Source organism: Bos indicus x Bos taurus, chromosome 12 (assembly GCF_003369695.1).
Source record: "Bos indicus x Bos taurus breed Angus x Brahman F1 hybrid chromosome 12, Bos_hybrid_MaternalHap_v2.0, whole genome shotgun sequence".
NCBI classification, from domain to species: Eukaryota; Metazoa; Chordata; class Mammalia; order Artiodactyla; family Bovidae; genus Bos; species Bos indicus x Bos taurus.
The window spans coordinates 12,983,127-12,999,527 of NC_040087.1; the positions used below are offsets into that span (position 1 = coordinate 12,983,127).

At 39.8% G+C, this 16,401-nt stretch overlaps 1 protein-coding gene across 1 annotated transcript in view; it reads left to right on the top strand.

Annotated features, from left to right (window-relative positions):
- DNAJC15 (DnaJ heat shock protein family (Hsp40) member C15) overlaps positions 1 to 16,401 on the top strand; it is an 84,077-nt gene that overhangs the window by 25,245 nt on the left and 42,431 nt on the right. The window contains exons 2-3 of the mRNA XM_027557159.1: positions 7,784 to 7,835; positions 10,988 to 11,061. Coding sequence (XP_027412960.1) covers positions 7,784 to 7,835; positions 10,988 to 11,061 — 126 coding nt within the window. The remainder of the gene's footprint in view (positions 1 to 7,783; positions 7,836 to 10,987; positions 11,062 to 16,401) is intronic.

Sequence of the window (16,401 nt, forward strand, 5' to 3'; positions counted from 1 at the left end):
AAATGAGTCAGTTCTTCACATCAGGTGGCCAAACTACTGGAGTTTCAGCTTCAACATCAGTCCTTCCAGTGAACACTCAGGACTCATTTCCTTTAGGATGGACTGGTTGGATCTCCTAGCAGTCCAAGGGACTCTCAAGAGTCTTCTCCAACACCATGGTTCAAAAGCATCAATTCTTCGGCGCTCAGCTTTCTTCACAGTCCAATTCTCATATCCATACATGACCACTGGAAAAACCATAGCCTTGACTAGACGGACCTCTGTTGACAAAGCGATGTCTCTGCTTTTGAATATGCTATCTAGGTTGGTCATAACTTTCCTTCGAAGGAGTAAGCGTCTTTTAATTTCATGGCTGCAGTCACCATCTGCAGTGATTTTGGAGCCCCCAAAAATAAAGTCTGACACTGTTTCCACTGTTTCCCCATCTATTTCCTATGATGTGATAGGACCAGATGCCATGATCTTTGTTTTCTGAATGTTGAGTTTTAAGCCAACATTTTCACTCTCCTCTTTCACTTTCATCAAGAGGCTTTTTAGTTCCTCTTCACTTTCTGCCGTAAGGGTGGTGTCATCTGCATATCTGAGGTTATTGATATTTCTCCCGGCAATCCTGATTCCAGCTTGTGCTTCTTCCAGCTCAGCGTTTCTCATGATGTACTCTGCATATAAGTTAAATAAGCAGGGTGACAATATACAGCCTTGACGTACTCCTTTTCCTATTTGGAACCAGTCTGTTGTTCCATGTCCAGTTCTAACTGTTGCTTCCTGACCTGCATACAGATTTCTCAAGAGGCAGGTCAGGTCTTCTGGTATTCTCATCTCTTTCAGAATTTTCCACAGTTTCTTGTGATCCACACAGTCAAAGGCTTTGGCATAGTCAGTAAAGCAGAAATAGATTTTTTTCTGGAACTCTCTTGCTTTTTCGATGATCCAGAGGATGTTGGCAATTTGATCTCTGGTTCCTCTGCCTTTTCTAAATCCAGCTTAAACATCTGGAAGTTCATGGTTCACGTATTGCTGAAGCCTGGCTTGCAGAATTTTGAGCATTACTTTACTAGCATGTGAGATGAGTGCAATTGTGCAGTAGTTTGACCATTCTTTGGCATTGCCTTTCTTTGGGATTGAAATGAACACTGACCTTTTCCAGTCCTGTGGCCACTCCTGAGTTTTCCAAATTTGCTGGAGTATTGAGTGCAGCACTTTCACAGCATCATCTTTCAGGATTTGAAATAGCTCAACTGGAATTCCATCACCTCCACTAGCTTTGTTCGTAGTGATGCTTCCTGAGGCCAACTTGACTTCACATCCAGGATGTCTGGCTGTAGGTGAGTGATCACACTATCGTGATCATCTGGGTTGTGAAGATCTTTTTTACAGGTCTTCTGTGTATTCTTGCCATCTCTTCTTAATATCTTCTGCTTCTGTTAGGTCCATACCATTTCTGTCCTTTATCGAGCCCATCTTTGCATGAAATGTTCCCTTGGTATCTCTGATTTTCTTGAAGAGATCTCTAGTCTTTCCCATTCTGTTGTTTTCCTCTATTTCTTTGCATTGATTGCTGAGGAAGGCTTTCTTATCTCTCCTTGCTATTCTTTGGAACTCTGCATACAGATGATTATATCTTTCCTTTTCTCCTTTGCTTTTCACTTCTCTTCTTTTCACAGCTATTTGTAAGGCGTCCTCAGACAGCCATTTTGCCTTTTTGCATTTCTTTTCCATGGGGATGGTCTTGATTCCTGTCTCCTGTACAATATCAGGAACCTCTGTCCATAGTTCATCAGGCACTCTGTCTGTCAGATCTAGTCCCTTAAATCTATTTCTCACTTCCACTGTATAATCGTAAGGGATTTGATTTAGGTCATACCTGAATGGTCTAGTGGTTTTCCCTACTTTCTTCAATTTCAGTCTGAATTTGGCAATAAGGAGTTCATGATCTGAGCCACAGTCAGCTCTTGGTCATGTCTTTGCTGACTGTATAGAGCTTCTCCATCTTTGACTACAAAGAATATAGTCAGTCTGATTTTGGTGTTGACCATCTGGTGATGTCCATGTGTAGAGTCTTCTTTTGTGTCGTTAGAAGACGGTGTTTGCTATGACCAGTGCGTTCTTTTGGCAAAACTCTTAGCCTTTGCCCTGCTTCATTCCGTACTCCAAGGGCAAATATGCCAGTTACTCCAGGCGTTCCTTGACTTGCTACTTTTGCATTCCCGTCCCGTATAATGAAAAGGATATCTTTTTTGGGTGTTATTTCTAAAAGGTCTTGTAGGTCTTCATAGAACCGTTCAACTTTAGCATCTTTAGCGTTACCAGTTGGGGCATAGGCTTGGATTACCATGACATTGAATGGTTTGCCTTGGAAACAAACAGAGATCATTCTGTCATTTTTGAGATTGCATCCAAGTATTGCATTTCGGACTCTCTAGTTGACCATGATGGCTACTCCATTTCTTCTAAGGGATTCCTGCCCACAGTAGTAGATATAATGATCATCTGAGTTAAATTCACCCATTCCAGTCCATTTTAGTTCTCTGATTCCTAGAATGTCGACGTTCACTCTCGCCATCTCCTGTTGGACCACTTCCAATTTGCCTTGATTCATGGACCTAACATTCCAGGTTCCTATGCAATATTGCTCTTCACAGCATCAGACCTTGCTTCTATCAGCAGTCACATCCACAACTGGGTATTGTTTTTGCTTTGACTCCATCCCTTCATTCTTTCTGGAGTTATTTCTCCACTGATCTCCAGTTCCAAATAGGGAAAGGAGTTTGTCAAGGCTATATATTGTCACCTGCTTATTTAACTTATATGTAGAATACACCTTGAGAAACACTGGGCTTGAAGAAGCACAAACTGGAATCAAGATTGCCAGGAGAAATATCAATAACCTCAGATATGCAGATGACACCACCCTTATGGCAGAAAGTGAAGAAGAACTAAAGAGCCTCTTGATGAAAGTGAAAGAGGAGAGTGAAAAAGTTGGCTTAAAGCTCAACATTCAGAAAACTAAGATCATGGCATCCAGTCCCATCACTTTATTGGAAATAGATGGGGAAACAGTGGAAACAGTGTCAGATTTTATTTTGGGGGGGCTCCAAAAATACGCTTACTCCTTGGAAGACAAGTTATGACCAACCTAGACAGCATATTAAAAAGCAGAGACATTACTTTGCCAACAAAGTCTGTCTAGTCAAAGGTATAGTTTTTCTAGTAGTCATGTATGGATGTGAGAGTTGGAATGTAAAGAACGCTGAACGCCGAAGAATTGATGCTTTTGAACTATGGTGTTGGAGAAGACTCTTTAGAGTCTCTTGGACTGCAAGGAAATCTAACCAGTCTATCCTAAAGGAAATTAGTCCTGAGTTTTCATTGGAAGGACTGATGTTGAAACTGAAACTCTTAATACTTTGGCCACCTGATGTGAAGAACTGACTCATTTGCAAAGACTCTGACGCTGGGAAAGATTGAAGGTGCAAGGAGAAAGAGATGACGGAGGATGAGATGGTTGGATGGCGTCACCGACACAATGGACATTAGTCTGAATAAACCCCAGGAGTTGGTGATGGCCAGGGAAGCCTGACGTGCTGCAGACCATGGGGTTGCAAAGAGTTGGACATGACTGAGCAACTGAACTGAACTGAAGGTTAAAGATAAAGACCTTTGGGAGGTTAGCATTAGCAGTGGAGGCTCACCATGTTCAGCATCCTGTAGAGGACCCATTTGATACAAGCCTTTGCCTTATTATACGCTGCATCTCTTATGCATAATATAGTGACTCATGTATACTAATGCATGTGTCAGTGAGTAGTAATGGGTGGGTTTGGGGGACATAGTTTAATGAAGGGACTATGTGCAGAGTTCTGGGTAAACAAGAAAGGATGATGAATGACCCAGGGACTAGTGACAGTTGGAAACAGTACCTACTGAGGCAGAGAGGCAAGGGGTTGGGAACTGTGCTCCAGAACCCAGTGAGAGTTACAGGTGTGGAGGAGGAGCCGCTGAACAGGAGCTGTGGCCGAAGAGGAGGCATAGCAGGGAATAAATGGTACTGCTTTTCTGTGTCCTTCCACTGGTACTTTTCTGCTGATTCTTCCTTTTGAGAAAAGCAGTTTCACGTGCACAGGCTTTCAGCCCTGCTCGGCCTCATGAGGAGAGGTCTTGGACTCAGAGCACTTTTTTAGCAAAAGGTGAGGAGCTCACACAGCCTGTGTTTTGTGGGGTGATTGTTTCCTGTTTCAGTCTTGCCCCCAGCTTTCAGTATCTCAGATTCCAGGGATGGTGTGGGCTAAAGAGGGAAGGGAGCACCGGGCCAGTTTCCTCTTGTCAGCCGTCATCCCCCAGGCCCGTGAAACTGGTGCACACAGCTGGGCTGGAGCTGATCTTACTCTGCCCCTTCTCTGGGTAAGAAATGTTATTCCATCCAGTGCTTGAGCATCGTGGTTGGCTTCGAAACTTTGGTACCAAGATATACTGGGCAGAGATGTTTAGAGTCCTTTTCTGTGATTGGTAGCTAGTGCTTGGTGTTTTGTGAAACTTCCTCTCATTGGCAAACCCAACCAGTAGCAGGAGTGCAAATGAGGACTGGATAATGTAGTCTTTTGAGCTAAATGGAGACAGAGATATAGAGCAAGTCAGGGAAGAGCGGGAAATGAACCTGGGGGAACAAATGGACAATAATCATTGGCGTATTCAATACTTATTTATTGAAAATTAAATTGAATTTTTAGCTGTTAAGTACAGTTGAGCCTTACATATTGTTAGATTAAGGTGAAACATGACCAAATGCCTAATGGTTGAATGTTTTTGATATAAATATCTTGACATAAAAATCTCTTTAGTAAGGCAACTATTTTGTCTCATATATATTTGAATAGTCAGAATAGTAAAAATGATATAATAATTAATCTATAAAAAAGAGCCTACCTCAAAAACCACTTCTGTGAGTCTTCTTTTACTCAGACAAATTTAAAAGTGTATGTGCCAAGCCACTGTGCTAAGTCCTTTTAGTACATCATTATTATTATTCTAGAAGTGTATCCTAGAAGAATATCCTAGAAGAATCACCCCAGAAGTGTAGATACTGCTGCTCGGTGCTTGATTCATTGGTGAACAGAACAAATTCCACAAAGGTCAGAGATCTTTGTATTCTGGTATTAATATTTCTACACCATTTTGGTTTGGTGATTGTTATCATTAGTATTCATGTTTATCAGCCGTTTAGATTTTTGTTTTCTATGAAGTCCCTGACCTACTCTTTTGTCCATTTCTATTGGATTGTCTGTCTTATTAATGGGGAAGAATTCTCTGTATTTTTGGATATGTGCTTATTTTATGTGTTGCAAATGAGTTCTCCCATTCTGTGGCTGGTTCAAGCTGAAATACTGAGAATATGTCAAATCTTGATAGGCACAGATAGATATTTCTAGTGAGATAAAAGAGTAAGTAGAGTTTATAAGGAAGGACAATAAATTCACACATGAAGCAGTTGAGTACTTTGGTTGAACTGAGGATTTTTAAAGTGAACCAATGGAAAATAAGACTGGGAAACTCAAAATATGTAGTCCCTGGGAAGCTCTGGAAAATGGCAAAAATACACCTCAACAGAACTTCCTTTTCTTCCTTCTTTAAATGTTTTCTTTTGTGTTTGCGTACAGCTAGTTAACAGTGTGGTGGCCCATTGTGTGCTGTTTCAGGTGAACAGCAAAGGGATTCAGCCAACCCAGAACATCTTCTTTAAGCCAATACACATCTCCCTTCAGTTTCAGGAGTAATTAAGTCTAGGCAGCCTGAAGGGAGGGCTTCCCTTGTGGCTCAGCTGGTAAAGAATCTGCCTGCAATGCAGGAGACCTGGGTTCGATCCTGGGTTGGGAAGATCCCCTGGAGAAGGGAAGGGCTACCCACTCCAGTATTCTGGCCTGGAGAATTCCATGGACTGTATAGTCCATGGGGTCGCAAAGACTCAGACACGACTGAGCGACTTTCACTTTCACTTAACCTAAAGGGAACCTTGAAGACTGTTTGGCCCCTCTGGCTAGCTAGCTCTAGGCTTGACCTCTACCAGAGAAAGAATCTTCCTTCCCTGAGATTGTCCCAGTGCTCTGCCCAGTGAGAAGGTGCATCTTAAAACTGGAACTGAAGAAACCTAGATGAACTTTCTTCATCTTGTCTATAAAGAGCTCTAGATTTCTCAGAGAGCGTTGCGTGCATGAGTGCTCAGTTGCTTTGGTCGTGTCCGACTCTTTGCGAGCCTATGGATTGTAGTCCACCAGGCCCCTCTGTCCATGGGATTCTTCAGGCAAGAATACTGGAGTGGGTTTGCTGTGCCCTTCTCCAAAGAGAGCCCTACTGGGTGTTAAAGTTAGAGCACCTTCATATGGTTGGCCTTTGTGTCCTGATGTTTATCCTTTTAGAGTCTCTTGTTGAATATTTAGGGGTTTAATTTCCTAAGACTTGCATTCCCTTACAGAACTTGAAAACTAATAGCTGTAGGGCTTTTTGGTTTTACTGTCCTTCCAGTCTCAACCTCCATTTTTTGACTTCTGCACTGATGTGAAATGAATCCATTCCTGTCCACTGGTGAGACTGTTGTAGCTATTCTTAGTCTTTGCTGGATGTGACGGATTTGCCTCTCTCACCACTAATCAGACAAAATCATTTCTATAGTGTCTCTCTTCAATTATGACCCCATCAAAATTTTGATTTGGCTGTAGATACCTGAAAACCGAAAATATGAGTAGTATCTTAGGAAGCCAGAATTTTATTTTTGTCTCTTATAAATAGAGGCTATCCAGGGGCACTGGCAGCTCCATGATCGTCCAGACCAGTGTCCTTCCACCTCATTTTTCCTCCTTCCTTGTCCGACACGGCGGCTTCTGGTATAATGTCTACATCGCAGCCAGTAGGAAGGAGGAATGGAGCAGGGGAGGGACATTCCCCCGCCCCCTGAAAGACTTCGCAGATGCTGCACGCACTGCTCTGCTTATATCCTATAAGCCAACATTTACTAAACAGTGCTGTACCTAAGCCTAAGGGACGCTTGGAAATATGTGTCTGGCTAAAAATAGGAATTTTTGATCCTCTAGAAGAAAGGGAGAATGGATCTTGGGGGCATCCATTGATCTTTGCTACCTAAAACCTTTTTCTGTTGTGACTTAAATATTTTCCCCAGGTGGTTAAGGAGAAAAGCAGAGAATAATATGGAGTGTATACCTAATTCAGAATTTATCTGGATGAGCTCATATTTTTAGACTCTGGATTTTTCGCTCTTATTTTAAAAGTTTTACCTTGGTCTAGGAAGGTAGAAATAAGCTAGTTCTTAAGCTTTTCATCACTTTTACTGATTTTCCACAATTTGGCTTCTTGGCTACACTTGGATATCATATTTTATCAAATTTTTAAATAGAGCGGAGTCCATTTGTGCCTCACATATGTAAAGGAGGAGGAAATATTTGCCTTTTATATTTATGGAAGATAAATACACTAGACCCACTGTTAAGAATAGTCTATAGAAAACATTTTAGCAACAAGTAACATAAAAGCTCTTGGTCAGAATGAAGTCAAATACATGGAAATTGAATGAAGTCTAAAATTAGTTCACTGAAAATCAGCCAATATAATGTGTAGGAGATAGAATCTCATAGACACTGCAGATATTTAAACCTTCTACAGAGCAGAGCTTGAAGAAAATGTGGTATTTAACATAATTGTTCTCATTATTTTAAATGATTTACTTTAAAAACTCATATGTAGCACTGTAAATGATAATCATTTTTTTCCTCTGTAGGCAAGAAGTTTGATAGCTGTGGGGCTGGGTATTGCAGCTCTTGGCTTTGCAGGTAAGATAAATAAAGGATACATATCAATAAATGTTGTAGGAGAAATATTTCCAAATAGCTTTTAGTGAATTTTGAGAAGACTCTCAGTTTTCTGAGGTTTTTGGTTTTAAGACATACATTCCCGTTCTTGACAGCGTTCATAGTCTGTGAACATTTGTCAGTATAGATAAACTTTGTAGTGAAGGAAATTAATGCTACCAAAGTTTGGGAAACTAGCCCCTGTAATAATTGATCTTCCTGACATTTTTTTAGTGTGAGCTATAGTATACTGTTAAAAAATAAACTTTAATGTGAAGCAGTATAAGTGATATGGGGCTCTTCTGTATGCCCATATTTATTTTTTTCTTGCAGATAAGTTTATACATTTTCTGTCAGTTCTTTCTGATGAGCTAGTTAGCCTTGGTAGTGTGTTTATTACTCAACTTAATGTATTGGTGTAATTTCTTTGGAAACCCAGGAGGATTTCTTTAACTGCCAAAAATCTTTTTAGAAAGAATAGTTATAAAGATTTAAAGTAAAATTGCCATTGCTTCCAGTCATTAATTTATAATTTTAAATTACATAGCTATTCTCTAATTAAATGTTCATCTGAAAGCATTTCTTTGTTGATAAAGATTTACATTTTTCAGTTAGCTTTTGTGTCTCCTAAGGGCCATGGGTTTGATCGTTTTAACTGGATCTTCTTTGTAGGTGGGGCTATTAATACATTCTATTGTGGTTATATACAGTGACATCCAATAGGAAGAGAGACTTAAAAGATTTTATTCTGTTTTACATGATATTTAATTGCACACAGCTCTATTTAAAGCACCTTACCAGTGAGAACTTTAAAAACAGGACGATCAGTGGTTCAGTTTTTCTTGGTTCTTATACCATCAAAGTCATATGTCTCATTATGTAACTATAGTTAACTACTTATGGAGGTTTCATGTGAAGAGTATCATGTCTGAAAAGGAATTTTGACAGACTTGCCCATAAACATAAAATAATTTTAGTATTAATTGCTATGGCAGAACAGGCATCAGTTCAGTTCAGTTGCTCAGTTGGGTCTGACTCTTTGTGACCCCATAGACTGCAGCACGCCAGCCCTCCCTGTCCATCACCAGCTCCCGGAGCTTGCTCAAACTCATGTCCATCAAGTCGGTGATGCCATCCAACCATCTCGTCCTCTGTCATCCCCTTTTCCTTGCACCTTCAATCTTTCTCAGCATCAGGGTCTTTTCCAATGAGTCAGTTCTTCGCAACAGGTGGCCAAAGTATTGGAGTTTCAGCTTCAGCAACAGTCCTGCCAATGAATATTCAGGACTCATTGCCTTTAGGATGGACTGGTTGGATCTCCTTGCAGTCCAAGGGACTTTCAAGAGTCTTCTCCAACACCACAGTTCAAAAGCATCATTTCTTTGGCACTCAGCTTTCTTTATAGTCCAATTCTCATATCTATACATGACTACTGGAAAAACCATAGTTTTAACTAGACGGACCTTTGTTGGCAAAGTAATGTCTTTGCTTTTTAATATGTCTAGGTTGGTCATAGATTTTCTTCCAAGGAGCAAGCATCTTTTAATTTCATGGCTGCAGTCACCATCTGCAGTGATTTTGGAGCCCAAAAGAATAAAGCCTCTCACTGTTTCCATTATTTCCCCATCTATTTGCCATGAAGTCATAGGACTGGATGCCATGATCTTAGTTTTCTGAAAGCATGTCTTTCTCATTTCAAATAAAAATCTTATATTTGAATGTAAAATAAGAATAGGCATAGTTCAAATTCAAATGTAAGATTTTTATTTGAAATTAGAGAAAGATATGCCTTTGCCAAGGTCTTCTTTCTAAAATGAGAAGAATTGGTATATGTACTGCATACATATTACACTGTTGCCAAATTCATTTTACTAAGTAGAATATTAAATAGCAGGCATTTCTTTTTCATAGTCAACTACAACTAAAGTGTAGAATTTAGAAGAAAAGTATTCCTAGACTGTTAGAACTTTGTCTTCTCTTTTATGGTTAAATGTCCAAATGTCAGTTCTTGAAGCCTTTGATTGCTTTTTTACATCAAGATTGCATGACTGTGGTTTTGAAGTAATTTTGAGACACTTTAAAAGCCATGGACATGAGTTTGAGCAAGCTCTGGGAGTTGGTGATGGACAGGGAAGCCTGGTGTGCTGCAGTCCATGGGGTTGCAAAGAGTTGGACACGATTGAGCGACTGAACTGAATTGAAAAGCCATATTTTATACTATTGAAGAATCAAATGAAAGTTGATCTCTATGTGATAAGAGATTTAGACGAGTTAGGGTTTCAGCTTTTTTAATTTTACTTTAACGTTCTCCTTGGTTTCAAGAGCTTTTTGTCTCCTACTTAGGTTGACTACTTCACATCTTCCTAGGTCTAACTAGCGTCCTTTATTTTTCACTATAGCATGTTGTCTGAACAGGAATAACAGTATATTTAGACAGATAACTTGTTATAAGAAATCTATGTAGTTGAATTTTCCCAGTAGAAATCTTAATTTGCAAATAACGTGGTTAGAAACTTAAGAGGATCATAGCTTTTAGAAAAGAGACACTAGTATTAATAGACACACAGTCTGGTTAGGACACACAGTCTGATTGGCCTGATGATATTTTATTCCTGTTCTGTGCCCTCAAAACTGGTTAGGACCTGTTTTGCTATTGATTCTTAGTTGTCTAGTCTCAGAGGGGTTTTGATAATTAGGGTGACTAAGAAAGAAAAGTACTAAAATAAAAGAAGCTTTTGGTTATCCTCTGTGAGAAATTGATAGTAAACACATTCTTTATAAATATTTCCTACGTAATTGCTTTATTACTTTAGCGGTAACTTCATTAAAAGCAGTCCTGTGTTGTATAGATCATAAACATGACTTGTTTTCTATGTATTTCAAAGTGATTATCATTGTGAGAAGCAATAGAATTATTTTTTTTTTAATTGGAGTAATTAAAATGAAATCTGTCCTCCATTTAACAAATTAGAAGTTTGAAAAAATGACTTGTCTTTCTGGTAGGTTTTGAAATAGTTATTAAACTAACATATATAAAGTAGACTATAAATAACTGCTATGGTGAGCACCTTGTGGGTATTGGCTTTCATTACAGAAAATGTATTTGCCTTTATTCCTGTTACTATTATATTTAGGTCGCTACGCATTTCAGATCTGGAAACCTCTAGGACAAGTAATCACAGAAACTGCGAAGAAGATTTCAACTCCTGTAAGTTAAAAAAAATAGTTTAGTTAGAAATCTAAACTTACTTTGAAGTTTCCTGGGCATATTATATCTATGCTTATTCCTGACTTTGCTAATTACTATATTCCTTTTAGTAGTATTACATCAACTCTGAGATAATTTACTTTCCTTGTTTAATTAGTGTTCATTTATTCATTCAGTGATTGTCCTGTGCCAGGGCCTGGGCATAGCCGGTGAACAAAACAGACATGGTCCCTGTCCAGATGGAGTATACCCCCAAATTTATTTCATCTTGAAATTTGAAACTAGCTTCCTTGTACCACCACACCTGGCTGTCTCAAACTTGAAATTATATGATTCCAACTTTGAAACCCTATAGAGCTTATACATCCATCTACCAGCATCACGGCTACTCTGCTGAGTGGAATCTAAGTGAAGAATGAATGGTAGTAGGTATCTAAGAAGCTATATAGCCTAGTGAGCTGGGGTTTGTGACGCCTGGAGACCATGCCCAGAAAGCTCACGGAAGCAATGCAGCATTAACACTGACTTCTGGGAAACAGAAGATCTGGGATACATCAGCTTGGCTTACAGCAATTTGAGAATGAGTGACTTGTTTCAGCAAAGGCATTATAGGCCCCTGAGGCTTAGTTATGAACAATAACCATACTTTAAAAGGATGACAAGTGGACAGATAATTAAACTCAGGGACAAAAGAACTATAAGTGATTTTGCCGATTGAAAATGCATGTCTGTGATTAGAAGGAGCATGTGTTTATCTTCTGCTTTCCTGTTTATATTTCATCTTAAGTATTAATCGGTATTTACTAATAGCATTCATTCAACAAATGTTCATTAAGCACCTACTGCGTGAAAGTGGAAGTTGCTCAATCATGTCCGACTCTTTGCAACCCCATGGACTGTACAGTCCATGGAATTCTCCAGGCCAGAACACTGGAGTGGGTAGCCTTTCCCTTCTCCAGGGAACCTTCCCAATCCAGGATCAAACCCAGGTCTCCCGCATTGCAGGCAGTCTTTACCAGCTGAGCCACAGGGAAGCACCTGCTCCATACTAGACGCAATTGTGGGGAGTGCGAGGTGGTCATGAACCAGATAAAGACACTGCCCTCTAGTTTACTTTTTAGTGGATAAGTAAGTAAGAGAGAAGGCAATGGCACCCCACTCCAGTACTGTTGCCTGGAAAATCCCATGGACGGAGGAGCCTGGTAGGCTGCAGTCCATGGGGTCGCTAAGAGTCGGACACGACTGAGCGACTTCACTTTCACTTTCCACTTTCATGCATTGGAGAAGGAAATGGCAACCCACTCCAGTGTTCTTGCCTGGAGAATCCCAGGGACGGGGGAGCCTGGTAGGCTGCAGTCCATGGGGTCGCACAGAGTCGGACACGACTGAAGCGACTTAGCAGCAGCAGCAAGATATATAATAATATAATATGTAGAGGTATTGAAGTAAGAAGTTTAGTTTTCTTTAAAAAACTAAATCAGGGTGCATGCATCCTAGTCACTTCAATTGTGTGACTCTTTGCAACCCCATGGACTGTAGCCCACCAGGCTCCTTTTTGTCCATGGAATTTTCCAGGCAAAAATACTGGAGCGAGTTGCCATTTCCTCCTCCAGGGGATCTTCCTGACTCAGGAATCAAACCTGCGTCTCCTGTGTCTCCTGCATTGCAGGTGGAATCTTTACCACTGGGCCACCCAAATCAGAGTAAGAGGTTGATTTTTTAACAGCAGAGAAAAGTCTGTGTTAGATAGGTTAGGGAAGGTCTCTCTGAGAAGGGAACAGACCATGTGAACATCTGAAGAGCTTCCTAGGTGGTGGGAATGCTGCAGAGATCCTGAGGTGGGAATGAGTTTAGCAGTAGGAGTAACTCCAGTATGAGTGTGTGGAAGGAATAGTGGTCGTTTGGGCCCACATCACTTGGGGCCAAATCGACTGTGACAAGGACTGCAGATTTTAAGTCTGATGGAAAGCCTTTGGAAGGTTATGAGCAGGAGGGCAACAGACTAGAATAAGCCAGAGGAGAAGCTGCGAAATGTGTTGAAAGGGCATTGAGACAGTCCAGGGACTAGGTGATGGTCAGTGGAAATAGAGCAGTATGCCTGGAAATAGTGACATAAATGTTTAAGTGTTTTTCCACGTTTGTTGTTGTCCAGTCCCTAAGTGGTATCCGACTCTTTGCAACCCCAGGGACTGCAGCACACCAGGCTCCTGTGTCCTCCACTATTTCCCGAAGAGTCTCACATTCATGTCCATTGAGTCAGTGATGCTATCTAACCATCTCATCCTTTACTGCTACATGTTTATGTATAGTAAATTGGGAGACTTTCAGAAATCATTTCTCTCCTGTTTTATGATCTTCAGTAGACAGACTTATAAAAAGAGTCATGTTTTGTAGAATTATATTATTTAACATTGTAAAGGAAGGGAGAGAAAGAAAATGAGAAACGTTTCACTGCTCTGTGGAGGCTCACAGATAAGGTGGCCTAGTTTAAGAGACCGTCATGGGTATCCTGAACGGCAGCCCCAGCATTTCTTAATAAGAGGAAAGGGATGCACACACACACCCGACCCCCCTTTCCCCTTCCCTCTGTGGGCTTCAGGTTAAGACAAGTGGCTTTCTTCTGGCCTCTTTTCCACAAAGTACTACTCATCCAGTTTGCAGTGAAGCCTCTTGGAGTATCTATCATCATCATAATTAAACCTCAGTGAAGATATTAGTTTTTAAAAGTAATTCTTTAAACATTAATTGTTCCAGGGAAATTGAAGAATGAAAAATATGCATACTTTCCCTTGACATTGATCTCAGAAAGCCAAGTTCATAAGCTTGGCATTTCCAGTGTTTTGATTTTATAACTCTGTTCCTTATTGAACCAGCTACTAACAGATAGGGACTGCAGTCACGCGCCAATAAATTCCTGTCACTAATTCCTGTCACTCAAAGGAGAAGGTTCGACTCAGGTTCCTATGGGCTCTCTCTTCATTTTTTCTCAAAGTGTATTTGCTCCTTCTATTCTTTAACATCAGTTTGTTCTTATATCTCATCTTTCTTTTTCTCATACTTCCCTCGGCCCCATTTTTCTGGAATGTTGCCTAGAATAGTTTCTTTCACATGGAATGTATGGAGAGTTTGTTTCTTTCCCTCTTTACATATACAGCTGTTTGTTCTGTAAGATCCTCTTAGATTTTTTCCTTCCAATGTGTCTCTGCTCCTGGAACTCATATTCGTGGCCTCTTTCAGCAGTTTGGTAGATTGGCTTCAACAGTTTAATTGAATGAGAGGATTGGCAGTGTGCTATGAGCACGGAGGTGGGTTATGTCCACAGTCACATCTCGTTGGAAGCAAGGAGCCCAGAGGCTGTCTGGGAACCTGCAGAACCCAGGAGTGGTTGAGTATTGTGTGAATTTTACTCCTTGGTATAAATGCCCCTCTCTTCAGCCCTCTGGGTTCTGAAACGTTGTCTGTTGCTAAGCCTCTCTGCTTCCCTTGGGACCTGCTCTGTACACTAAGATGCATTATAGGCATACGGTTCTCTTTTTTGGCCCAAGGGCTGAGGTGGCAGGTGGCAGCCCTCATGCCCTGTACTAATGGAGTTAGGAATGGTCTGTCTGCCGTCCTGGTTCAGTTAATTATCCTGAAGTTATGTTTTGTGTTTGTTGAGCCTGGATTTAGTGTTTTCTTCTTTCTTTCCTCTGGTGATTGGGTTGCTGTGATTTTTCTGTATTTAGTGCAGTCTTACCTGTTTTCAACCTTTCAGGATTTCTTTGAACTTTCTGCTTTGGTACTTGTTCCATTTCTTGTTTTCTAGGCCTATTGTGGATTTTTCTTGTTTAAAATATCTCATTTCTCATTTCAAAGAGCCTTTGCAAAGTAAAAGACTAATTATTCAGTCTGCTATTTTGAATCAGAGCCTTTTACTTAATTTTTTAAAGTATTTATGTATGTTTATTGACTCAGCTATTGTCTAATTACCCCTAATTTTTTTCTGGAGAAAAACCCAAGTCGTTCATCTTTTTTTGAGGCTTTTATTTTTCTATTTGTGAATTTGCCTTTTTACTTGAATACAAGTTTTTAAAATTGGACTTAAATTGTTTTTATGGTTAGGTGAAATTCATGGAAATAACACTAATTAAAACTATCCTTCTGTGGATCTATAAATCAAATAGATGATTCTATATAATTAAGGTTTATACTTTATGTTAAATGTAAAAGGTATTTCTTCTCTTAAGACTATGGAATGATGTATTTTTCTGGTTGTTTGGAGGACTGTTATGTTTCAAGTGATTGACTAAATTAGCTAATGAAGACTTTCATTTAACTTGGTTCATTTCACATCATTTTTTATAATATATAGCACTACAGTGGAGAAGGCAATGGCACCCCACTCCAGTACTTTTGCCTAGAAAATCCCATGGATTTTCTAGGAGGAAAAGCCTAGTAGGCTGCCTGGTAGGCTGCAGTCCATGGGGTCACTAGAGTCGGACACGACTGAGCGACTTCACTTTCACTTTTCACTTTCATGCATTGGAGAAGGAAATGGCAACCCACTCCAGTGTTCTTGCCTGGAGAATCCCAGGGACGGGGGAGCATGGTGGGCTGCCGTCTATGGGGTCGCACAGAGTGGGACACGACTGAAGCGACTTAGCAGCAGCAGCAGCAGCACTATAGCATTCAATGTTAATTTTAGTAAGAAAATTATTTTGACTTTTGTTTATATATTTATATATTTTATGAGTAAAATAATACAAATAATAATTTGTAAGGATCAGAGTATCTTTCAAATAGACAACAGAATAAATCCCACTCTTTCTGTTCTTGGAAATTCTATTAGAAAAATGTAACTGTCTACTCCATCTGTTTGATATAGTTGTTCCTTATTGTAGTCACATTTTTTGTGAATCTTACCATTTTTTTTTTTTCATTTTTTATTTTATTTATTTTTTTTTATATATTTTTTTTTATTACCATTTTGTTGACCCACCAATGTTGTCAGAAAACAGTTCTGCACTGCCTGTTTCTATATAAGCTAATAATGTAATGCAGTATTGGTATGTTATATTTGTAAGCTTCAAAGGGCTTCCAATTTCAATGGAAAATTATGTAATATAAAACCTAAACTCCATATGAGTTTAGAAGGCATGATTTTGTCTTCTGTCTACTTTTCTATATATAACCCCAAATATTAAATGTCTGTCCTCAAAAATGATCTAGTTCCTTCAGAAGGATCGTGATGATTGTGTGCTTACAGATTGACTTACTTTAAAGCAGGTCAGTATTTATGGTCTGAGCCTCATCCAGATGCTAGATTTTAACCTTGTCTTAGTCACCTTTTCTACCTGAAAA